This window comes from Chlorocebus sabaeus, chromosome 21 (genome assembly GCF_047675955.1).
Source record: "Chlorocebus sabaeus isolate Y175 chromosome 21, mChlSab1.0.hap1, whole genome shotgun sequence".
NCBI lineage: Eukaryota > Metazoa > Chordata > Mammalia > Primates > Cercopithecidae > Chlorocebus > Chlorocebus sabaeus.
This window is the reverse complement of record NC_132924.1, coordinates 128,881,692-128,907,767: the sequence shown is the minus strand read 5'-3', so window position 1 is coordinate 128,907,767 and position 26,076 is coordinate 128,881,692. Positions and strand designations below refer to the sequence as shown.

The 26,076-nt window shown below is 44.2% G+C and overlaps 1 protein-coding gene across 4 annotated transcripts in view; it reads left to right on the top strand.

Annotated features, from left to right (window-relative positions):
- LOC119621561 (uncharacterized) overlaps nucleotides 1–22,788 on the top strand; it is a 30,301-nt gene extending 7,513 nt beyond the window's left edge. For 2 of the 4 annotated variants that reach the window (XM_037991041.2, XM_073009549.1), the window contains exons 2-3: nucleotides 6,333–6,401; nucleotides 18,119–22,788. In XM_037991041.2, the coding sequence (XP_037846969.1) occupies nucleotides 21,275–22,297 (1,023 nt within the window). In that variant the 5' untranslated portion in view covers nucleotides 6,333–6,401; nucleotides 18,119–21,274 and the 3' untranslated portion in view covers nucleotides 22,298–22,788. Of the gene's footprint in view, nucleotides 1–6,332; nucleotides 6,402–14,037 lie in introns of all 4 variants that reach the window. The other 2 variants (XM_073009547.1, XM_073009548.1) reach the window with 2 other exon arrangements.
- Nucleotides 22,789–26,076: the final 3,288 nt, after the last annotated feature.

Below are 26,076 nucleotides of genomic sequence, written 5' to 3'. Positions count from 1 at the left end.
ATCTCCCAAAGGCCCTACTGCCTGGCGCCGCTGCCTTAGGGGTTAGGTTCCAGCCCATGAATTTCGGGAGGGCACACACATTCAGACCGTGGCATCTGTATCGCAGCAACATGCCCTGCAAGCTGACAGCCACTGGGAGGAAGACAGGAGTAAGGGAGCAGATATTGCCGTTGAAAACCTCCTCTTTGCCCATGGACTGTAATGCAACAGAGGTAGATCGACTCCGGGAAGTCAGAGAAACGTCCATGCTCAAGTAAAACAATAGTAACCTTCGTCATCACAGAGGCCGTCCTACAGCTAGGTTGACCGAGTTCAAATTCCAGCCTCACCCGTCACTGATTTGAACTCTCTGAGACTCCATTTCCTCAACTGTAAAAAATGTGGACACTCTCTCACCTCCTCGGATTGTGGTAAGGATGAATTGAGTTAATATTTGTAAATAATTTAAAACACGGCCTGTTGCAAAGTGCATGCTATTTGTGAAGGTTGTATCTGTCATTACCCTGTGGTTCCTGCCTCATCCCGCCTCCACCATTCCTCTCCAGGACTGTCTCTCACTGCAGACCCTGGCATCTGTTCTGACAGCTCCTGCTGGAGCCCAAGTGTCTTTCGGGTGGTCTCTTGCTTCCTGTCATGTTGCTCCTCCTTTAGGAAAGTCTGGAGATGCACACGTCTGTTTCCAAGTTGTCTGTGTCCATCCGTTCTTGCATTGCTATAAGGAAATACTTGAGGCTGCATAACTTATAAGGGAAAAAGGTTTAACTGGCGCATGGTTCTGCAAGCTGTACCTGCTTCTGGTCAGGGCTGAGGAAGCTTCAAACCATGGCAGACGGTGACAGGGAGCCAAGGAACCACCTGCTGACAGAGAGAAAAGGGGAAGGCACCACACACTTCTAAACAACTAGATCCCCTGTGAACTAACCCAGTGAGAACGCACTCATCACCAAAAGGGTGGCACCAGGCCATTCCTGAGGGATCCTCTCCCGTGACTCAGTCACCTCCCAGCAGGCCCCACCTCCAGCACTGGGAATCACATTTCAACATGAGACATGGAGGGGACACACCTCCAAACCTGAGCATCATCTCTTTGGACATTACATTCCATATGTTTCAAACTGGCTCAGGGAAGTCCAGAGCGGCAGGCACTCTTTGGAGGCCTCCCCACAGGTACAGCATCCCTCTTCCCAGTAATAAACACGGATGTTTGCTCAACGGCGATGGAAGCCCCTTGGTCCTCACCATCCCCAGGACGTAAATCACGTTTGCTCTGCATCAGGGCTTCTCAGCCTCGGCACGATGGGCTTGGGGACTGATAGTTCTTTGTTGTGGGGGCTGCTCTGTGCAGCGCAGGATGATGAGCCGGGCCTTCACCCATGAGATGCTCGCAGCACCCCTCCCAACATTATGGCAACCAATCATGGGGTTCTGCAGACACTGCCAAGCTGCCTGCCATTGAGAATCACGGGTCCAAGGTGGTCTAAGCCCCTCCCATTCACCGAATATTTGCTCTCCTGTTCTCTCTGGAGTTGGGGGCCAATGAAAGGAGTCTCCCAAGAGGTTTTGAAAAAAACACATTCTTCCTGACAAAAATGAATGACCTTTTCAGGAGGAAACCTGCCCCCTCTCCTTCTGACTTAGGACACCTGGAGTTGCTCCACCCACCAGCAGCCCCGGAAGAGGGAGTGACACTCAGGGACGCTGACCTGCCGATGGGGTGTGGACGTTCCTACCTCTATTCCTCTCGTTCTGTGACATCATTAAATACCATCATCATCTAAGCCATTTTTATTTGAGCATTCCATTATTAGTAGCCAGACATATTTTTAATTAACTCATAAGAAGGATTTCCTCTGTGTTCACCTTAGAAGTGTCAGGCATCCCCCAAACCCCTCGGAGCTGGAAAATGAGCCCCTATGTGTGGTCTCTGTAATATGATTTACAGACCACAATTTCATTTGCCCACAAATGTCAGCTACTGAGGCTGAAAAGTTCTGTTTTTTAAAGCAATTCTAGATTTTCTATGTAGAAGTGAGACTCAACCAGCTATGGTCAACATCTTTTCCGGTGCCCAAGTTGTGTGTCTGTTTTGATCAATTAGGATGCGTGCATAGAGATGTAAGTTATTACACCTTTGCCACATTTCCAAGGACCGAGTCTCCAGTACGATGGGGCTTCCCTGGAAACAGCTGCTGTCTCTGGTCTTACACATACATGAGCCTCCTTCACTAAAGCCATTGGCCTGCATATATATATAATAATATATATAACATTAAATATATATATATTTAATTGTCACTGAAATTCGTGGCTGGAGGGAACTACAAAGGTCAATGGGTTCACTTTCCCCACTGTACAGATGGAGAGACTGAGAACCAGGGACGCTCAATGGCCCAGGGCCCCACAGCCACCAGGTGGAGGCGGAGCTGGGAACAGGACTCTTTTGTGCCCTTTATATTTTTCTCTTTTGTTGTTCTTCCAATTCCTCCCCGCTTCTTATGTTTCTCTACCTGGATATTATGTCCTAAATCACTCATTTACAACATACCCAGGCACCCCCAAGTGCTGTGCCAACTGCCATGGGGTGCCCAACAGAATAACCACCACAGCGCACTCTCCAGGTCCACTAGCTAAATCAGCTTCCCCTGGGAGGACCTCTGTGGCCCAAAGTCCTCCAGCCTGATAGCATGACTGGAACACCCACAAGCCTCCCTGGAGGGCTCAGTGCCTCCTCGATGTGCCTTTGATTTGGATGCCATGGCAGAAGAGCTGTGCCATGCCGAATGTGCCTCTGAGGAGCCCCTGTGTCTGTGAGTTTCTGCAGGCCCAAAGTGCTTCCCCATCCAGGACTCAAGCTGAGCCTCCCACCAAGGTGGCAAAGTCAGTAGGGCAGATACTTTTTTCAACTACAGCTGAGGGTGTTGATGTTTAAGTCCTAGTCAGAGGCCGTGCACCAGGGACCATAGAAGCAGCAGACACCAGGGTCCAGGTCTCAACTTTGTTCTGGCCAAAGGACCAGCATCTCCTTGCCTGAGCCGCAGCATGGACTTCTGCTTCTTCTGGGGATCCTTGAGCTTTGCTCCCTTCTATCTCTTAGCAAAATATGTAGTGAGAGTAAACTTGACCCTCTCGCCAGTATCCTGACACTCTCGGCTTTTTATTTTGGAATGTTCATAATTTCTGGCTTCCAGATAACCTACCTCTGATGCAAATTGCACAGGAATCCCTCATTCTGCATCGCTGATCCTGATGTAGACGCACTTGTAATTTCTCTATGAATAGACGTCTAAGTGCTGGTTAGCTTTCACAGAGCGACACGGGAACGAGCAGAAGTGGGCACAGCAGCACATGAATATCAATCACCTCTATTATGATCCATGCACAGTGGAGCCGCCTCGGCAAATCAACAAAAGCTTGCTTCTCCACTCACGGGGCTGGCATGGATTTGGAGGCCAGACCAAGCTGCAAATGCATCTCTTAGTTCAATAAGCACAGAATGGTTTTGTTATGGTAGTTTTAATTTCCGTTTTCCAGTTGTTATATGTGACTTTCATGGCTAGAAATCCCAGCGTTGCAGGAGGCGTTGCCCTCCCTGAGCCCCTGCATTGTCTGCACACACACTACGACTCTCATGAGAACACATCCCAGCCTTGCCTTGCCGTTTCAAAGGCCACCAGTGACCAGAGCACCAGGCACTGCCGTTTCCACAACTGCACGGGTTTGGCAGGGGAATCCCCTTTAGATAGATCCTTTTTCTTATCTCAATGACCAAAATCTCTTATATTACCTTTATCTCACCTGCAGCTGCTAAATTGTACTTCTGTAGGCTGAAAACTCATTAATAATTGTAGGACTGTTATCAAAAAGTTTAAGCCTTATTGGAAGACATTGGAAACTCAGGGAGGTTTTAGTGCTTCACTAACAACTTTTCTAGGAACTCTAATGGGGAAGCAAAAGAAATAGCAAATGGGAAAGGATTTACAAATTTGGATTTCTTTATCTATTTATTTTTTTCTTGTTTGGAGATGAAGTTTTGCTCTTGTTGCCCGGGCTGGAGTGCAGTGGCATGATCTTGGCTCACTGCAACCTCTCCTCCCAGGTTCAAGTGATTCTCCTGCCTCAGCCTCCTGAGTAGGTGGGAATATAGGTGCATGCCACAACTCCTGGCTAATTTTTTTGTATTTTTAGTAGAGACAGGGTTTAACCATGTTAGCCAGGAGGGTCTTGATCTCCTGACCTCAGGATCTGCCCACCTCGGCCTCCCAAAGTGCTGGGATTACAGGCGTGAGCCACCACACCCAGTCACAAATTTGGATTTCTTACAACAGATACTTGGAAGTCAACTGAGGCTACTGGGTAGGGGAGTGACTGGGGAGGAAGGAACAGGTTCAGAGGGAGTAGAAGAATTCCAGGGATGTGGAATGGGGGCTCTGAAAGAAAGCAGGGGTGGAGCTTGTCTACTACTTTTAATATTTTTATTTCAGATTTTGTTTCCCATTACGTATTGGCATGTTTTTATATAGCTAGGTTAAATATTTTCAACAATTCTTTGACATAGCAGGTCTATTTAAAAGATACTAGAGTACAGAAATATAGACCGAAATATACAGGAAAAATATGTCTATATGTGCACACACACAAAGATATTCTTTGCACATTTTCTGTAATAGTGAAAAAGTAAAAACAACTTACGTATACATTAATAAGGGACTGGTTAAAAACTGACGGTACATCTACAATAGAAAATATGTGGTTGTCATTAAAAAGGATGAGATCGACCTGTGTGTTCTGGCTTAGGAACATGGCCACAATGTAGGTAGAGTTATAACAACAAGTTGCAGAACAATATGTATAGAATAATGGTATTTACAAAATAAATACATGTGTGCATATAAAAAGCTATGGAAAGGATGCAAACTCATCTCCTGAGTTGCTGTCTATGTAGATGAGAAATGCAGTGGATGTCCCCACACTTCCTCCCCTGTCCTCTACTGTGTTGTTTGACTGTTTCCTACAAGCGTGTATTACTTTCATAACAATAACAGGAATGGTTGAAAATTGTAGTGGTTCTATTCTTAAGCATACACCCAGGAGAACTGCAATAATACACCCACACAAAGTCTTGTACATGAATGTTCAGAGCAGTCTTAGCTGAAAATCAGTGTAGCTTCACTCTCCCCACGTCGCCTTCCTTCTTGTGGTGCTCCAGGCCCAACAGACAGCGCATGGCACAGTCTGCCGCAGCCTTCCTGGTGGTGCTTTGGCATAGATGCTGACCCTCAGGCTAGACTCATCTCCACTACCGTCGTGTCTGCCTGTAGACCTCTACCTCTTCTGTGAGCTAAAATGTTCATGTCTGGTTATGACAGTTCCAGCTAAAGTAGCCACTTATTTCTGGTGCTTTACCCGAAACCCTCCAACTTTCCATCCTCAGAACACCCCTCCTTCCTTCCTCACTCATGGATTTTCTTAGTGACAGTGACTGCTGCATGTACCACTTTTACTTTTTCTCCAGAGTGGTTTCTCCCTGTGTCTGTCTCCCCACGAGGTCCTGTGCTCTTGGAGGCAGGGACTGTCTTGTACACATCATAGTGTTTCCACAATTTCTGGTTCAATGTCTTGAACTTGGTACATTTTAGTAACTTAGTTGGATCCATTTCTGACTTCCCTGAACTTGAACTTTTGTCTGCTACATTTATAATATCCACATTACACTTCCAGGCGAATCCAGCCTTCCCTCCCCTGAAGTGAACTAATTTCAGGTTGGAGGAATCTTTGTGGTTCCTTATATCCAGGATGAAGCCTATCTTTGAAGTTTATGCAAAAGGCATCTTTGAATAGATCATCAATGTGTCTGATAACAGAACAGCATTTTACCCAGTACGATTCTGTCTTTTCTCTGTCCATAAAAACCGTTCAGTGGATCAGAACTGGAACACAGTTCCTTCAAGTCTAAAATGCTGTGAAGTCCAGTGGACAAAGAGTGGTCACTGGCCAGTGATCCAGAAAGGGCGCTGGAGACCTTCCATCTGGAGGGCAGGGCGGGCATGTGGGCTGGACTCTGGTGCACAGGGAGGCATGGCAAGCAGGGTGGTGAGAGATGTGCTTGTTTAGACCCCTAAATGACTGTCGATCTTTCTTCATCCTTTTTCTCTGAGGTCCCTCTGGATGATCTGATCTATTCAAACATCTACACACTGATGATTTTTGAGATGGTAGCTCTCCTGAATTCCAAACCTGAATGTTCTTTCTATGGGAAATAGCCACATGAATGTCCCACAGGCATCCCAAATAAAGTATTAATGAAACTGAACTCCTTATCTTTCTTCCAAAAGCTTCTGGTCTTCCTGGATCTCTATCATGGTTCAAGACATGGCTCTATCTTGTCCCACAAGGAATCTCAGGTAAGATTTTAGTCCTCCCTCTTTTTCACCCACACAGAAGCCTGTGACACCACCTGTGAGGCACCTCTGTGGTCCATTTCTCTGCACCCATGGCCATCCCACCACTCCCAGTCCATGGGTACTTAACAGTGTCCAACATGCTTCTCTTTTTGTTTACCATTACTCTGATCAGAGTATTATCTTTTAAGAATATAAAATTGTTATGCTACCCTTATGCTGAAAACCTGTGAGGGATCCTAGAAGGGGGGTAGAGCAAAACGGCAGAATAGAAGGTTCCACTGATCATCCGTCCTGCAAGGACACCAACATAACAACTACCTACACAAAAAAGCACCTTCATAAAAATCAAAAATCAGATAGGCACTCACAGTACTGGCTTTAATGGCATATTTGCCACAAGAGGCACTGAAGAGGCAGGAAAAGGTCTTGAATCGCTGGTGCCATCCCTTCCCCACCTCCAGCCGTGGTGGTGTGGAGTGGAGAGTGTGTGAGAGGGAGGGGGAGAGGGAGAGTGCAGCAATTGTAAGGCTTTGGATTCAGTGCTGCCCTGTTATATCAGAAAACAAAACCAGACCAAACTCAGCTGACGCCCACACATGGAGGGAACATTTAAGCCAACTTTATCCAGGGGGGAATTGCGGAACCCAGCCGTTCAAACTTAAGGGGAGGGAAGGGTGAGGAAAAGTGCATCTTGTGGTTTGAGTACCAACTCAGCTGTGGTACAATAGAACACCAGGTAGAGTTCTAAGGCTTTTGACTGTAGTCTCTGGCTCCCAGATGGCACATCAAGCCCAGCAATTCAAACCTAAGCCTTGCCTCTGCAAGCTAAAGTGCTCTGGGCTCTAAATAACTTGGAGGGCAGTCTAGGCCATAAGGACTGCAACTCCTAGGGGAGTCCTAGTGCTGAACTGGGCCCAGAGACAGTGGACGGCGAAGTGGCATGGGGAGGGCATGTGACCTACTGAGAAACCAGCTGGGGTGGCTAAGGGAGTACTGGCATCTTTCCCTAACCCTAGGCTGCACAGCACACAACTCCAAAAGAGACCCCTTCCCTCCTCTCAAGGAGAGGAGAAGAAAGCATGGGGAGAACTTTGTCTTGTATTTTGGATACCATCTCAGCCACAGCAGGCTAGGAGGACAGTCAGAGTTGTAAGGTCCCCTTTCCAGGCTCTAGCTCCTAGACAACATTTCTAAACATACCCTGAGCCAGAAGGGAACCCACTGCCTTGAAGGGAAGGACCCAGTCCTGGCAGGATTTATCACCTGCTAACTGAAGAGCCTTTGGGCCCTGAATAACCAGCAGTGATACACAGATACTAACTATATTGAGGGCTTTGGGTGAGACTCTGAGGCTTGATGGCTTCACGTGAGATTCAGCACTTTCCCAGCTGTGGTGGCCATGGGACAAGACTCCTTCTGCTTGAGAAAAGCAGCGGGAAAAGTAAAGGGGACTTTGTCTTGCACCTTAGGGACCAGCTCAGCCACAGAGGGATAGAGCACCAAGTAGGTTCTTGGAGTCACTGATTCTAGGACTTGGGTCTTGACATTTTTGGACCTGCCCAGAGTCAGAGGGGAGCCCACTGCCCTGAAGAATGAGTCCCAGGCCAGGCAACATTCACCACAAGCTAACTGAAGTGCCCTTGGACCTTAAGGGTACATTGTTGGTAGTCTGCTAGTATTCTCCATGGGTCTGTGACAGTGGTGGCCATGGGAGAGGCTCCTCTGCTTTTGGAAAGGGGAGGGAAGGGTGAGGAAAACTGCATCTTGTGGTTTGAGTGCCAACTCAGTTGCGGTGCAATAGAACACCACGTAGAGTTCTAAGGCTTATGACTGTAGTCTCTGGCTCCCAGATGGCACATCAAGACCCACCCAGAACCTGGGGGAGTTTACCATCCAAAGAGGACACAGCCTGCCTGGTTTTGCTACCTGCTGATTGTAGAGCCCCAGGGCTTTAAGCAAACATAGGCCGTAACCAGGGAGTGATTACAATAGGCCTTGAGTGAGACCCCAGTGCTGTGCTGGCTTTAGGTATGACCCAACGCAGTCCTAGTGGTGTTGGTCACAGGATTGCTTTTGTCACTCCACCCTCAGTTCCAGGAGGCTCAGAACAGATACAGAGTGACTCCGTTTGTTTGGGAGAAAGTAAGAGAGGAGACCAAGAATCTTTGCCTGATAACCCAGAACATTCTTCTAGATCTTATCTAAGATCATCAAGGTGGTACCTCTATGAGTCTGCAAGAACCATGGCATTACTGGGCTTGGGGTGCCCCCTAAAGCAGATACAGCTTAGATCACAACACTCAAGTCCTTTTGAATATCTGGAAAGCCTTCACAAAAGGGCAAGTACAAACAAGCCCAGACTGAGAAGACTACAATAAATACCTAACTCTTCAATGCCCAGACAGAGATGAACATCTACAAGTATCAAGACCATCTAGGAAAACAGGTCCTCACCACATGAACTAAATGAGACAACAGGGACCAATCGTGGAGAAACAGAGACATGTGACCTTTCACACAGTGAATTCAAAACAGCTATTTTGAGGAAACTCAAAGAAATTCGAGATAACGCAGGGAAGGAATTAAGAATTCTATCAGATAAATTTAACAAAGGAATTGAAATAATTAAAAAGAACCAAGCAGAAATTCTGGAGCTGAAACACGCAATTGGCATATTTAAGAATGCATCGAAGTCTCTTAATAGCAGAACTGATCAAGTAGAAGAAAGACTTAGTGAACTCAAAGACAGGTTATTTGAAAATACAGAGTCAGAGGAGACAAATCAGAAAAGAATTTTTAAAATGGAGCACATCTATGGGATCTAGATAACAGGCTCAAAAGTGCAAATCTAAGAGATACTGGCCTTAAAGAGGAGGTAGAGAAAGAGATAAGTGTGGAAAGTTTATTCAAAGGGATAATAACAAAGAATGTTCCAAACCTAGAGAAAGAGATCAATACGTAAGTACAAGAAGGTTACAGAACACCAATCTGATTTAACCCAAAGAAGACTACCTCAAGGTATTTAATAATGAACCCCTAAAAGACTCAGGATAAAAGAAAAATCCTAAAAGTAGCAACAGAAAAGAAAGAAATAACATAAAATAGAGCTCTAGTACATCTGACAGCAGACTTTTCAGTGGAAACCTTACAGGCCAGGAAAGAGTGACACGACATATTTAAAGCACTGAAAGAAAAAATACTTTTACCCTAGAACAGTATATCTGGTAGATATAGTATTCAAATCAAACTATATATACTACTCACTGTCAAACATGAAGGAAAAATAAAGACTTTCTCAGACAAGCAAAAGCTGAGGGACTTCATCAACACCAGATCTGTCCTACAAGAAATGCTAAAGGGATTACTTTAATTAGAAAGAAAAAGATGTTAATGAGCAATAAGAAATCATCTGAAGGTACAAAACTCACTAGTAATAGTGAGTACACAGAAAATACAGAATATTACAACACTGTAACTGTGGTGTGTAAATTACTCTTAAGTAGAAAGACTAAACAACGAACCAATAAAAAATAATAATGACTGCAACTTTTCAAGACATAGACAGTATGATAAGATATAAATAGAAACAACAAAAAGTTGAAAAGCAGGGGGATGAAATCAAGGCTTAGAGTCTTAATAAAGACTCTAAGTTTTCATTTTGTTTGTTTATGCAAAAAGTGTTAAGTTGTTACCAACTTAAAGTAATGGATTGTAAGATAGTATCTGCAAGCCTCATGGTAACCCAAAAATACGCAACAAATACATGAAAAATAAAAAGAAAGAAACTAAATCACACCACCAGAGAAAATCACCTTCACTAGAAGAAAGACAGGAATGAAAGAAAGAAGGAAGAAAAGACCACAAAGCAACCAGAAAACAAATAACAAAGTGGCAGGAATAAGTCCTTACTTACCAATAATAATATTGAATATAAATGGACTAAACTTTCAGTCAAGAGACATAGAGTATCTGAAGGGATTAAAAAAAAAAATAAGACCCAATGATCTGTGGCTTACAAGAAACATACTTCACCTATAGCGACACATAAAGGCTGAAAATAAAGGGATGGAAAAAGATATTCCATGCCAATGCAAACCAATAAAGAGCAGGAGTAACTTTACTTACATCAGACAAAATAGATTTCAAGACAAAAACTGTAAGAAGAGACAAAGAAAGTCACTATACAATAATAAAGGTGTCAATCTAGCAAAAAGATAAAAAAAATTGTAAATATATATGCATCCAACACCGGAGCACCCAGAATATGTAAAACAAATATTATTAGAGCTAAACAGAGAGATAGATCCCAATACAATAACAGCTGGAGACTTTAACACCTTACTTTTAGCACTGAAGAGATATTCCAGACAGAAAATCAACACCAAAACCTCAGACTTAGTCTGCACTATAGATCAAATAAACCTAATAGATATTTACAGAACATTTCACCCAATGGTTGCAGAATATATATATAATCTTTTCCTCAGCACACTGAGAACATGATCATTCTCAAGGATTGATCATATGCTAGATCACAAGACAAGTTTTAAAACATTTAAAAAAAAACTGAAATAATATCAAGCATCTTCTCTGACCACAATGGAATAAAACTGTAAATTAATAACAACAGGAATTTTGAAAACTATACAAATACATGAAAATTTTAAAATATGCTCCTGAATGACCAGTGGGTCAATGGATAAATTAATAACAAAATTGAAGAATTTATTGAAACAAATAATGGAAGCACAATATACCAAAACCTGTGAGATACAGCAAAAGGAGTGCTAAAAAGGAAGTTTGTAGCTCTAAGTGCCTACAGCAGAAAGGAAGAAAAACTTCAAATAAACAACCCAATAATACATCTTAATGAAAAAAGTCAAGAGCAAAGAAAATCGAAAATGAATGGAAAAGAGATAAACCAGAGCAGAAATAAATGAAATTGACAGAAGAAAACAATATAAAATATAAATTGAAAACAATATAAAATATAAATGAAAAAAAAAAGTTGACTTTTTGAAAAGTTAAACAAAACTGGCAAACCTTTAGCCAGACTAAGAAAAAAAGAAAAAATCCAAACATATGAAATCAGAAATGAAAAGAGAGACATTACAACTGATACCACAGAAATTCAAGGTATCATTAGTGGCTACTATGAGCAAGTGTATGCCAATAAATTGGAAAATCTAGAAGAAATAGACAAATTCCTAGACACATACAACCTATCAAGATTGAATCACGAAGAAAACCTAAACAGACCAATAACATGTAACAAGATCAAAATTGTAGTAAAAAGTCTCCCAGTTAAGTCCTTGACCTAATGACTACGCTGCTGAATTCCTACTGCCCCCCGATATTTAAAGTAGAACTAATACCAATACTACTCACACTATTCTGAAAAATGAGGAAGAGGGAATACTTCCAAACTCATTCTATGAGGCCAGTATTACCCTGATCCTAAAACCAGACAAAGACACATTAAAAAAAAAAAAAAAAAAAAAAAAAAAAAAAAAAAAAAGAAGGAGGAAGGAAGGAAGGGGAAGAAGGAAGGGAGAGACAGAGAGAGAGAGAGAGAGAGTGAAAGAAAGAGAGAGAGAAAGAAAGAAAGGAAAGAAGGAAGGAAGGAAGAAAGAAAGAGAGAGAGAGAGAGGGAGAGAGAAAGAGAGAGAGAGAGAAAGAAGGAAAGAAAGAAAATGAACAAACTACAGACCAATATGTCTGATGAATATTGATGCAAAAATTCTCAAAGAAATGCTAGCAAACCAAATTCAACAATACATTTAAAAGGCCGTTTATCATTACCAAGTGGGATTTATCCTTGGGATGCAAGGATGGTTTAACATATGCAAATAAATCAATGTGATACATCATATCAACAGAATGAAGAACAAAAACTATATGATCATTTCAATTGATACTAAAAAAGCACTTGATAAAATGTCAACATCCCTTTATGATTAAAACAACCCTAAAAACTGTGTATAGAAGAAACATACCTCAACATAATAGACAACATATGCAATAGATCCAGTTGGTATCATACTGAAGGGAAAACTGAAAGCCTTTCTCTAAGATCTGGAGCACAATAAGGATACCCACTTTCACCACTATTATACAACATAGTACTGGAAGTCCTAGCTAGAGCAATCAGACAAGAAAAAGAAAGGAGATCCAAATTTAAAAGGAAGAAGTCAAATTATCCTTGTTTGCAGATGATATGATCTTACATTTGAAAACATCTAAAACTTCCACAAAAAACTATTAGAAGTAATAAACACACTCAGTAAAGTTGCAAAATACAAACTAAATATACAAAAATCAGTAGCATTTCTACATGCTACAGTGAACAATCTGAAAAAGAAATAAAAAGAATCCCATTTACAATAGCCACAAATAAAATTAAATATCTAGGAATTAACCAAAGAAGTTAAAGATGTCTATAATAAAAACTATAAAATATTGATGAAAGAAATTGAAGAGGACACCAAAAACATGGAAAGATGTTTCATGTTCATGGATTGAAAGAATAAATATTGTTAAAATGTCCACACTAGCCAAAATAATCTACAGATTCAATGCAATCCCTGTCAACATACCAATGACATGCTTCACAGAAATAGAAAAAAAGATCCTAAAATTTATATGAAACCACAAAAGACCCAGAACAGCCAAAGCTATCCTAAGCAAAAATAACAAAACTGACAGAATCACATTACCTGACTTCAAATTATACTACAGAACTATTCTAACCAAAACAGCATGGTACTGGCATAAAAACAGAACCACAGACTGAAGGAACAGAACGGAGAACCCAGAAGCATATCCACACACCTGCAGTGAACTCATTTTCAACAAAGATGCCAAGGACATACACTGCCAGATAGCAGGGTTGATGTGCTCTTCATTTTCATGTTGCTAAGAACTGGCACAGGCTAAGTTCCAAATAAATGTTTGCTGACATACAATACAAGCCTTAGGGGCTACTGACATGTGAGGGCTGTTGTCACATAGCAAAGGATCTCAGGCTACTTTGCTTTTTGAGTTCTTGAGCTTACTTTGATGGTTTTTCTTTCTCTTCTCTTCCTGTTAATCTGTCAGGATAGTCTGCTTCCTGCCCTGTGTCCAGAAGCCCCACTTTCCTCTTTCCTAAATTACTGTCATTCTGTTGTGTTGTAGAAAATGAGATAGCAAAGCTTGTTGTAATCCTCACAAAATGAAGTTCTTTGGGGTCTGAGCAAATGCCTCCAAAAGCTCCTCTTCTGAGCCCAGCGTGTGAACCTAGAGACATTTCCCAGTGACTGCAGGTGGCTGAGGTTTCTGGATAATGGCCCTCGAAATAAATCAGGGTATTATTATAGAATACTAATTCTTAAAACTTTCAAATGAGCAATATGGCCATCTCAAAGTTGTGGAGAATCCCTGGGAGTTTTCAAAACTTGAGGAATATAAAAGGTAAGTAAAAAGTAAGAATTTAATACTATAAATTAACCCTAAAGTAATTCATTCCATGGAAAAGGTTATGAATGAGAATTATGGACAGATAGCATAGGAACATTTATAATTAAATTTACAATGATATTAGGAAAGTCTGTTCACTAAGTCAATGACCTAATCCTGTCAACACTTTTTTTTTCAGCCGTATGGTTCCCAAGCTACTTCATTCTACTCCATGTCAGAGGACCGTGTATTCCCATGAGATCAGCCAAGTTTTTCTGGAGGTCAAATAATCTCCCCCAGCCACTGGGCCCACAGCCTGTGTGTGTGTGGGGTGTGCCGATTTGGCTGTCTGGCTCTTCTCCTGTGTCCTAAGAACCACCTGCCCCAGGTGGCTGCCTGCCAGGTTGGAACCCCTAGTGAAAAGGCCGGTGGTAGAGGTGTAGCAGCCAGCTCACCACACATGCAGGGAATAAGTGCTGGTCGTGACCAAGCCCTGGGATGGGGATTGTGGTTACTGCAGCAAAACTGACTAATACAAGCATTAAGGGGTATTTATTTACCTGTCTCCTAAGCTTTCCATTAGCTTAGCTTCCATGTTTTAGAATGATTTCTGGTGTATAAATATTATAGGAAGAGTTAGAGTCATGCATTTATTTTAAGCTTCTCAAATCAATAAATTGTCATTATTATACTTCTCATAAGTGTCATAAAATCTGAATTAAATAGGACCCTGGAGGTGACCTAATCATCCTCATTCTAAGTTCTTCCATAAGATTGTCTCTCAGCCTCTGCTGAGCTGTTTTCACTGATATGTGGCAATGCAGACGGGTTCATCATGGGACAACCCCGATTTGTTGAAAATTCTCCACTGAGAGAGGCAGTTTATCCTCAGCCATAAGAGCGTGGACTTGACTATCAGACAAGTGTTCGTTTTCTATTGCAGCTTAACAAATTACCACACTCTCAGAAGCTGAAAGCAGCACACATTTATGATGTTTCTGTGGGTCAGGAGAGCTAACTCCTCTGCGTGGGTCTCTCAAGGGCCACAACCAAGACTGCAGGCTGGGGCTGAAATTCTCGTTCGAGCTCACAGTTGTGTTGGCAGCATTCATGCAGAACTCACGGCGGTTGGCTTCTAGAAGGCCGGGAGAGGAATCCCTGATTTCTTGTCTCCCCTTTAGGGAAGGCCTGGCTTGCTGGGTAGGTCAGGCACACCTAGGGCAATCTCCCTATGGTTGAACTGAAAGTCAACTGAATAGGGACCTTATTTACATCTTCAAAATCTCTTCACCCTCACTGTAGACATAACCTGATCTTGGGAGTGGCATCCTAGCCTGTTCACAGACCTCCCCACACTGGGGGAGAGGGGCTACAAGAGGTGTATACACCTGGGGCGGACTCTGGGGCTGACTCAGAAGCCTCCTAGCACACCTGCCTTCAGGACTGGCCTCTGCAGACTGTGGCTACATCTAGTTGGTGCTGTGCTTCACCTACCTGCTTCTCAGAATCTTCAAAGAGAGAGACAAAGATAAAGCAGCTTCACTGCAGGGCTGTGATGAGGGCTCCCATGCAAAACAGCCCACAGCGTGCTTGGCATGTGATAAACCCTACCATGTTTCTAACGTTACCTTGGGTTAGAATCATGTGAATGAGGCCAATCCTTCCCCAAGTAAGATGCTCTGGTATTTGAAGTCAACCACCAGCTTCACTGGTGCGATTCTGTGGCCACAGCCCCAGGCTCTCCAGGCACTGTCTGTCGGCTGTTTCTTGGAGAAGCTTCACTGTCACTGTTAACCTGTTCAATGTTCTCTAAATGGAACACAATATTTGGGCTGAGATGCACTCTCCTTAGAACGAGAAGGTGCCTGGTCTGCCCTGATGTGGCTTCTTGGGGACGTGGGTGGCAGGGTGGGGGGGTGTAGGTGGTGAAGGCGTTCTCCTGTATCAGCCAGTGTTGTGCTCAGTTAACCCTCAGGTGCATTTCAAACAAATGATAAAGGAACCTTCCAGATCTGAGTCAGATAACTGCCGGGCTGTCTGGAATATAATTTCTTTGAATGCAGAGAGAGCTCAAAAGTGTGCATTCTGGACAACACATACGACATGCCCCGACAAGGACAGGCACTCTGTCACCAGCAGCAGAACGCAGGAGGCCTTCAGGGCTGGACCATGGAGGTGGGTGCAGCATGAAGCTCGAGTGTCGCGTTCGCTGGGTGACCTCGCTGCACCGCGGGAGACACGAGTGTTCTGAGCCTTGATAATCTCCCATTAATTTGATTTTTCCAAGACCTTACAGAACACTGGTTATATTTAGTTCCAGAGGCCTCCAGGAAAGAGATGGCTGGCTGCTAACATTTCCATCTTTAAGAAGATGAAGTGGGTTCTGAAACAGATGAGATGATGCTGACTTTCCTTTTTGCGGGGCGTAGGTGCAGGGGTGGTGGGTCCTGGGTGTCAGGTAGGCATCTTTTGTAGGATTCTGGATGTTGCCTTTACCTTGAGGAATAGTATTACAAGTCCCTGCACAAAGGCAAAAGCTCTGGTTGCTATGGCAATAGCCAATCTGAGGAAGCTGTGACCTAAATCATGACTGAGAAAAATAGTACCTTGTCTGTATCATCGCCGCTATCGCTTCCTTGGATTAGGGGAGGCAGCATTTATTACCTAAAATGAACTCTTTTACCTCAGGAAAAGTGAAACAGTGATATTTTTCTGCAGAAACTTTTAGGGAACACAGGTCATAAAAACTGTGCTGCTGCAGGATCAAAGAAGGGGAAGAGGTGGCCCAGGGCATTCTGCTCCCAGGTGAGGCCAGTCCCTTTCCCTGCACAGGGGCTGCTCCACCAGCCGGGGCCTCCAGGAAGGGCTCCAAGAGCCCCACCTGGAAGCCGACCACCTGCCCATCCTCAGCAGGTGTGCCTGTCACACACCTGGCTCACACAGCGCACACACATGGCACCTCACCTCACATAGACCATGTACACAACACACTAGGCACATGTACACTAGGCACACACACAACACACATCCTGCACACAACACGGATCATGCACACACACACGGCACACAACACACGCCAGGCACTCAACACAGACCATGCATATGCACACACGCAGGGCCCATGCACAGCCCACACAACACACACCAGACACATAACTCAGACCAGGCACACACACATGGCACACACACACAAGGCACACAACACACTCCAGGCACACAATACAGACCATGCACACAAACACACACAACACACCATGTACACACACAACACACACTGTGCATACACAGACCACGCACACACACATGGCATAGAACCACACACCATGCACACACAACACACACCAGGCACACAATATAGACCATGCACACAAACACACACAACACACCATGTACACACATGACACACTGTGCACACACAGACCATACACACACACACGGCATACAACCACACACCATGCACACACAACACACACCAGGCACACAATACACACCAGGCACACACACAGCACACACAACACACACCAGGCACACAATACAGACCATGCACACACACACAAGGCACTTATCATGCACATACACAACACACACCATGCATACAGACACATACCATGCAGACACAACACACATAATACACAGCACACAACACATAAAACACAACACACGGAAAACAAAAACACACAACACACACACACCATACATGAAACACACAAACACACTACCTCAAACACCACATATCCCACATACACCCCACACACCACATGCACCACACAGATGCACCATGCATGCACACGCCGACACATAGACACACACCACACAGTGAGAGCGCCACGTGCTCTCCTGAAGGCCTCTGCATTGCACAGATGCGGTGGTGATCTTGATCAGTTGTATTGAAATCTTCAGTAGAAGGGTTCAGGATGATTGTCACTTTCTGCTCTAGTGAGAAATGCCCACAAGCTCCCTGACTGTGATGCCTCCTGTGGTCTGGCCTGGAGCCTGGTGCCTGGGCAGGAGTGGTGCTGAGCTGGTGAGGGCAGACATCCCCTCTTCCGCAGCCTGCACGCATGGACGTGTGTGTGTGTGTGTGTGTGTGTGTGTGTCGGTAAGTTCACTCACCCTGGCACATCAGAACCCACAGTCTCGCTGTATAGCCCCACGTCCCTTTGTTGGTGTTAATTAAGTCACCCCTGACATGGGTTTGGAAACTGGGGCTGAAGTGGAGACTGGCCTTGGTGAAATGGTCCACATCCCTGACCACTTTTGCCTTTTTTATTCTTCCTCAGCCTGAACATCCAGGTGATGAAATCCTGAGTGCCTGAGGACAATTAAGGACATTCGGGAATCAAGGTTGATGTCTATGCTACTCTCAGGGACGTTGACAAAAGCTCTCGGCCTGGGAGAGATGATGCTAAAATTGCCTGCCTCCCTAGGCCACCTGGTCTCTCCAACATCTGTCGAGAATCTGGCTCCGAGACTCTTACAGCTCCAGGACAGTGAGCACCGCACAGGACGGGTGTCAACGCTGCAGACAACTGTGCCACACGGGGTGTGCTCAGGGGAGCTGTGCTGCAGCCTCGTCAGCTTCCAGGCTCTTCCAGGCTGTCCCTGTTCTTAGAGGGATGACAGAGGATGCCTGGGACTCATTTCCTTAACAAGGATTTCCAGTTGCCCAAACTGACGAGACTTTATGCCGTGTCCAGCACAAAGAGTGCTTGCAAATTGGTGGTGAGGACATTGCCCTCATTCACCCCATGCCGCTCTCAGCACCGATCCTCTGCACCTCAGTCAGCAGAGCTCATGGAGCTGCTCGTCCATCCTCTCTCTTTCATCCTCCTTGAACAGCAGGCGGGGACGGTTGGGATTTGTTATAAAAATGGGAACAACTACCCAGGAGGCTGAGGCCGGAGGATAGATTGAGTCCAGGAGGTCGAGGCTGCTGTGACCTGGATCACACCACTGCACTCTGGCCTGGGCAACAGAGCGAGACCCTGTGTCAAAGAAACGAAAGACAAAGATAGGAACACCATCTCCATTTATTTCTTTTGTTACTCCAAAAGCAAAATGAGGGTTTCAGATTTGCTTTGTTTTTTCACCTGGAAGGTTTGACGTGGGCACAATCTTCTTTTCCCCCTTCCCTTCCAGTTCAGCGTCTCCATCCAGTGTGGTCCCCCTGCATCAGGCATGACAGTGCTCCCTGCGGAACAGGGGAGCCATCAGGAATAGGTCCATAGACGTGAAGGTGCTAGCCATATTCTCCATCACTTTCACCTCCTCCCTCCCAGCCAGCCCTTTCTTGCCCTGTGTCCCACCCTTCAGAACTCTATGGTGGTGGAGCTAATGCCGCCAATCCTCAAACATCCAAGTTGATAATCATTCCATATTTCACTCCTGTGGAGGGAATGTGCATTTTATCACGGTCTCTGAAGCATTCGTATTAGGAATTAAACTCTAGTGCTAAAGGGTCAGGTGCATTCAGTAGCAGGTAAGTAGGCAATGCATGTGGGGAAGGCACAGTTGGCCCCTGGGCTGGTCTCATATGTGTGGCTGTCCAGGTGATAATATTTCAAAGAGTAGTGAAGGGTCCTTTGTCCTCACTGCCCTGCTGCTGTTCTCTCTTATCCTGCCTGAACCAGCCTGGACTTTCAACGAAGTCCGTGCAAAGACTCCATCCCTAGATGATCACTTTGTCTGGTATGTTTCTGCATTAAGTTGTTGAACAACAGTGCAAGTAAATTAAGGTCCATGAAAAAAGAAGCCATTTGAATGATGAGCTTGCTACAATAATCTATGTGCACAAAGATACCCAGATTGGCTGGCTCTTTAGGGGTTGGGTCTTCAGAATAAGCATCTGGGTGGCTCGGCCACGTGAGTCTCTATTCACTGGGCCACCAGCAGGATGGCCAGGGCAGGAGCTCAAATGCTTTCTGGGAGGGGCTTTTGGTGGCTTGTTCCCCCACAACATACAACCACTGGTTTTTATGAGATTAGGAAAGGCTTAGACCCTGTTCACCACCGAGGCCCAAAGTAGAAAAGCCACATCCTGAAAAGGAGGCAGAAGAAAGAGGCAGACCTGGCCCAAGAAGGGACCTTGGCTAGGAGTCTGTCCACTATGTAACCAGGGAGGTTCCTTTCTGCACTGCAGCTGAATAAATGCACAAGTGTGATCCACTAGGACACTGCCCACTACATGGCCTGGGAGGCCCCTTTTCACACCAGAGCTAAATAAATGCACAAATGCGATCCACTAGGACACTGCCCACTACATGGCCTGGGAGGCCCCTTTTCACACCAGAGCTAAATAAATGCAGAAGTGTGATCCACTAGGACACTGCCCACTACATGGCCTGAGAGGCCCCTTTTCACACCAGAGCTAAATAAATGCACAAGTATGATCCTCTAGCTCTCCATGCAGTGGCCACATGGAACATGGGGCATTTCCAGGGCAGAGGTCCAGGAAAAGCAGTGAGGGCCCATCCCCACCCAGGACTGGGGTCTGATTTCCTGCAGCCATGCCAGTCAGCGTCCCTAACCACTAAGATGGGGATAACACATGGGGTCCACTCACTGGGTGTGTGCTCCCAGCCTTACCACTTTGCTCAACTGTAAAGTGGGACTGAGAACCCCATAGGGTTGTTATGGAGATTAAAGGGTTTCATACTTGTAAAGCACACAAAACAGTGCCTGGCACATCACAAGGACCATGGAAGCGTTAGCACAGGCATTCGTGTTAGTGGTACCATGAGCGTTAGCACTATTAGTATGAGCATCAGCATTACTATTGGCACTCGCATTAAGATTATTACTAGCGTTAGCATTATTTTACTCTTGGTATTAGCATTAGTATCAATGTTCCTATTAGCATTAGTATTACTAGTGATATTAGCACTATTACTAGTGTCACTATTAGCATTACTGTTATTAGCATTAGCACTAGCATTAGTGTTACTATTAGCATTAGCATCACTACCTGTATAATTATAGTATTAGAATTAGCATTAGTGTGTATTGTTATTAGCATTATCATTAGTGTTAGCATTATTACTAGTATTAGCATTAGCATCTGGTATTACATCAGCATTAGGATCAGCATTAGCAGTGACATTAGTATTAGCACTAGCATTAATAATATTACCAGCATTTGCATTACTACTGGTATCAGCATTAGCATTAGCATTAGCATCCATGTTACTATTGCCATTACTGCTGGTGTTAATATCAGCATTTGTATTGGTATCAGTGTTACTCCTAGCGTCAGCATTACTACTCACATCAGTACTAGCATTAGCACTGGCGTTGGTGGTACTATTGGCATTAGTGTTGCTATTGATATCAGTATCAGCACCAGCCTGCATATTAGCATTAGCGTTCTGCATCCTAGAGCAGGGAGAAAGACCCCACGCAGCACATCAGAACTGGTGGCAACATGTGTGGCTTCTCTTATGTCTACTGAATTTGAGAGTCACCTGGGGGCTGTCACGGTAGACAGATGCCACACGGGAGACAGAGAAGCCGCATCCCATGTCCCATGGCTGCCCTTATTGGAAGTTCCACGTGTTGTGACCCCTGCCTCTGTCCAATTATCTCTTCTGTTCTCTTTGACTCCTTCCCAGAAGACGCTCCTGCAGGGCCCTCCAAGCTCTGGGGACCTGACTTTATCAGCCTCTCCAGGGAGGACACCTGTTTTCTTCCCCCGTTCCCCGCAGCCCTGCGCGGGTCCTGGTGGTGGCTCTACCTTCCAGGCCGAGTTCGCCTGCAAGGTCTTGGGGGTGCCCCTCCCCCTCCCCAGAATGGCATCACGAGGCCCGGGCCTCCATGCAGACCTGTCCTGTGCCGTCTCAGCCGCCCAAGCACTCCCTGCCAGCGGTGGGGCACATCCATCCCAGGAGGCCGGGACCTCGGGGAGAGCCCCCCCACGCTCCATTTCTGTCCTCCCCGCGGGCTCTGTGGGTGGAATGCGCCGCTTCCCACGTGCTGCCCTTGTCGTTGACATTCTGATGCAGTCTGTAATCAACGCAAGCTTCAGCTCCTCTCATTACTGGCTCTTGAAGGGATTCTTCAGACTCAGCAAGAACAGCCGCCTCGTCAGAGGACAGCATCTGCTCCCCCCGACCCCGCCCGCCGCCCGCGACAGACAGGGGGGTGCGCATTTGCATTCGGGTGCTCAGCCCGGGAAGGTGCCCGGGAGGTGCGGCCTGCTCTGCCGCTCCTGTCCGGGCTCCGTGGACTCTTCCCCTCACCTGAACCACAGGTGGCTCCTGTCCTGGTTCTGGGTCACGGAGCTGCAGGGTTCTCATGGGGACACTGGGCACTACGGTCCCCACTCCACCTTTACAACATGGACTCTGACCAGGGAATGGGACTGGGGGCAGGAGTGTGTCCTCATAGATGTACGTAATTTAAACCCCACATGTTCCCAAAAAGGACCTATCGCAATGCAATTACAACCCACATATCGTGATTAATTAAAAAACTAAACAGACCTTAAGAAATGCGTATGTGTGCACACACATGTAAGCATGTCTGGTGGAGGAGAAACGTGCAGAACTGCAACAGGACCAGAAGCTGGCAGGGACGCAAGCAAGTGCTGTAAGATCTGACGTGATTTTTAAGACGGGGCTGTAGGTTCAACTCTGATTGTAGTAGCAGCGAAAATGAAGAAGGAGTTGTGACATTTTCCAAAGTTTATTTTTGTTTTGAGCTAAAGTCACACCAGTGGCAAGGTCAAGAAAAGGTGACTGAAGAAGATCTCAGTGCTCAGAAGGGGACGCAAGGTGGGTGCAGCCAGGTGGCAGCCAGGCCATCATGATCGTCCTACAGTTAGCCAGGCAGACGCAGCCTGGCAGCACCCACAGAGGACCCTGGGATTTCAGGTCAAAGGAATTCTTCAAGGGGAGATAAAAAAGAGACAGCTTTTTAGTGTCTTGGCTTAATGGAGAGATAAAAGCAGAACACCTAGAAGAATAGATGGGTCTGAGCAACTTGTCCCAAGGCACAGTCAGTGGGAGATGGAGCCTGGCCTCGAACCTGGGTCTCCTGACACTGTGCCCAAAGGGCAATGCCAATCCTAAGCTGCTTCCGGCTGCCATGCCTCTCCAAGCCACACCCGCCCCTGTGGCATTTCTCTGTTCCGTGGGTTCAATCGATGATGATGTCATGGATATTTGAATTCCATTGAGGTAATTTCTAGTTTTATACTTTCCCACTACGAACATTTAAGGCCCATTAAGAAGGCTTAAGTTACCCATGTTTTCAGAGGTTTTCAGAGCTACCTAAAACAAACAAGAAAGCATCTATAAGTGTTTTATTTTTGGTGTAATTTCGAATTCATCTGTTGTCTCGTTTGAGACTAAGAATTAAAAGATTAAAAACAGACTTCCTAAGGGACAGTAACCAGGTAAGCCACAGTGGGTGTTCTTTCCATAACACTGAAAATTTATTTGGTTTAGGAGGCAGACATCTGAAAAGTAAACAGAGAAAAGCTCCCTAAGGGGGACCACAAGGTAGGCTGAAGCAAAAGTTTTCTCAATAAAAACAGAATTTATTTGGTTTGAGAGGCAGACACTGGAGTAGCAAACGGAGATGTTACAAAAAATATAACCTGTCCCACCACAGAGAAAATTCTGTGCAAGGCATGGCCATCACTCAGAGATCTGCCCTAAATTTATAGAAAATATAGGCCAGAAAGGGATAGAATTGAAACTGAGTTGTTTGTTATTCTCCTGAAGAGGGAAGAGCAGCTAAAATCACCTTGATTAGTTATGAGCCCCTGACATTCAGTGGAACTTTACTATTTCACTGTCCTGGGTTTCTTTTCTTTTTTTTTTCCCCCGCTGTGGGACAATGGTTTGATTAGACTGTATCAGCCCAGAGTCCCCTGCCCAATCAGAATTCAAAAGTTCCTGCTACCAGAGATACCAAAGGATCCATTTCTTCATGTATATAAAAAAATAAACCCACAATTTATACGTTGAAGGCTTTTTTAAGTAACATATGCACATGTAAAAAAATTCAAAAATTATAAAAATAATAGAGCAAAAAAGCATTTTCCTTCCCACTGCCATCCCGTTGCCAACTGGAACCCTTCATGGAGGTGGCTGCTGGGTTCTTCCAGTTACACATATGCGGGTGCGCGGCGGGCACACGGTGGGCACGTACACCAGCGCACACACTCCCCCCTTATGTCGCATGCTCTGTATGTCCTGCATTAACAACAGTTATAGCAGAATTTTGTTTCATATAAAAGCATCTAAAATGGCTCCATTCTTCACACCTGTATGACATTTCATTGCGTAGCTATAGCGTGACTTGTTTGACCTGTTTTCTCTGCTGTTCTCAATCTTTTGCAATTAAAATCAGTGCTACGTTGAGTATCGTTTTATGTATGCCATTCTCATGTATAGGACAAATCATTAGAAGTGGAATGGCAGGGTCAATGGTATGAGAGATTTCAGTGTTTATAGCTCTTACCAGGTTTTTCCCCTCAAAGCTTTGCCTATTGAGTCATCTCTGCACCGCAAAGCCCGCTTCCCCAGCTCTTAACAGAATAATATGTCATCGGGTGCTTTAATCTTTGTCTAAGTGACAGATTTCTAAGCATTATTTCCTTGTATTTTTAATGTATACTTCTCTTATTCTGAGCGATAGTTTCTTTTTATATACCTAAGAGTTACTTGGATTTCCTTTTCAATGAAGTATATGCTTGGAAAAATTGCCAATTTTTCTATTGTATTTTTTGGTTTTTTATTTGAAAAACCCTTTGTAGATAAAAATTGCCTCTTTTCTGTTATGTCTTGCAAATATTTTCTATTTTCCTACTTTGAATTGTTTTTTGACTGTATTTCCCACACTTTTCCTTATAAAGATAATATTTTATATTTTTAAGTATTATACCAATTTTTATGGCTTCTGATTTTTGTATCATACTCTAAGATTTAAAGAAACCACCCCATATTTTCTTAGACTATTCTTATATTTGGGGTTTTATGTGTAAAATGGTATCATTCTAAAATTTACATTTGTTGAAGAAGTGAGCAGTGCTGTAACTTCATGTTTTTTCCAATGCAAACCCACTTATCACAACATTATTGATGAGACCATTCATCTTTCTCTCTACTGATTTGAATTTCCCCTTTTATTCTACATGAAATTCTATATTTATTTGGTCCTATTAATCGACTTTGTCTTCTTTTACATTGATCTATTTATCTATTCGTGTACCAGTGTAATGCAGTTTGATAATTACAGCTTGATTCCTTCCCATTCATTTCTCTTCTGCAAAGTTGTCCTGGCATAATACTTTCTGCAGGTTTTTCTTTCTTTTCTTTTTTTTATGAACTGAATCTACCTGATTTTTTTTTTTTTTTTTTGCATCCTTTTATTTTTGAAATTTCTGAGTCACTGTTGAGGTGTGCTTCTTGTGTATTATATTGGCTGCCATGGTATACTATTAATATACTCTACCTGATCTTTTTCTTTAAATATAGGAGTTTATTACATGTCTATTTCTTAACTAATGGATGTTTGCTTGTAGCATTAATCCACATTTGATGTTGCTGTCATCTTCAAGTTTGTGTGCCTCTCAAAATAACAATATGTTGAATTCAAATCCCCAATGTGTTGTTGTTGAGAGGTGGGGCCTTTGGGGGGTGATGAGGTCATGAGGATGGAGCCCTGTGAATGGGATTAGTGCCCTTTTAGAGAACGAGCTTATTTATCCCTCTTGAGCTTCCACCACGTGACGGCACATAGAAGGTGCCATCAATGAGGAATAGGCCCTCACCAGGCACCGAATCTTCTGGCACCTTGATTGTGGACTTCCCAGCCTCCAGAATGGTGAGCAATGAAGTCATATTGTTTATAAATTGCCCAGTCTCAGGTATTTTGTTACTGCAGCCCAAGACATATGTCAGGCTTTGGATATTTATTGATTCTTTTGTTTCATAGTCTGTCATATTATTTTGTTGTGTGTTTTGCTTTGGTGTGTTTTGTATACTTATAGATTTGTTTTTATTTCTGTAAAGTTTTTTGAATTATATCTTGCAATATTTTTATGTCCTGTTATTTTAGTTCTCTTCAGGGATGCTCATGTATGTGTGTCAAGAGCTTTCTTTTGTCTAGCTTTAAAATCTAACATTCTGTCCCTGTCTTTTTTGCTTTGTGCAGTAGTTATATTTCATTTTCACTTCTCCGTGTCCCTCACTGTGTTCATAGACATGTCTTATCTCCTTTGTGCTGTTTTTGA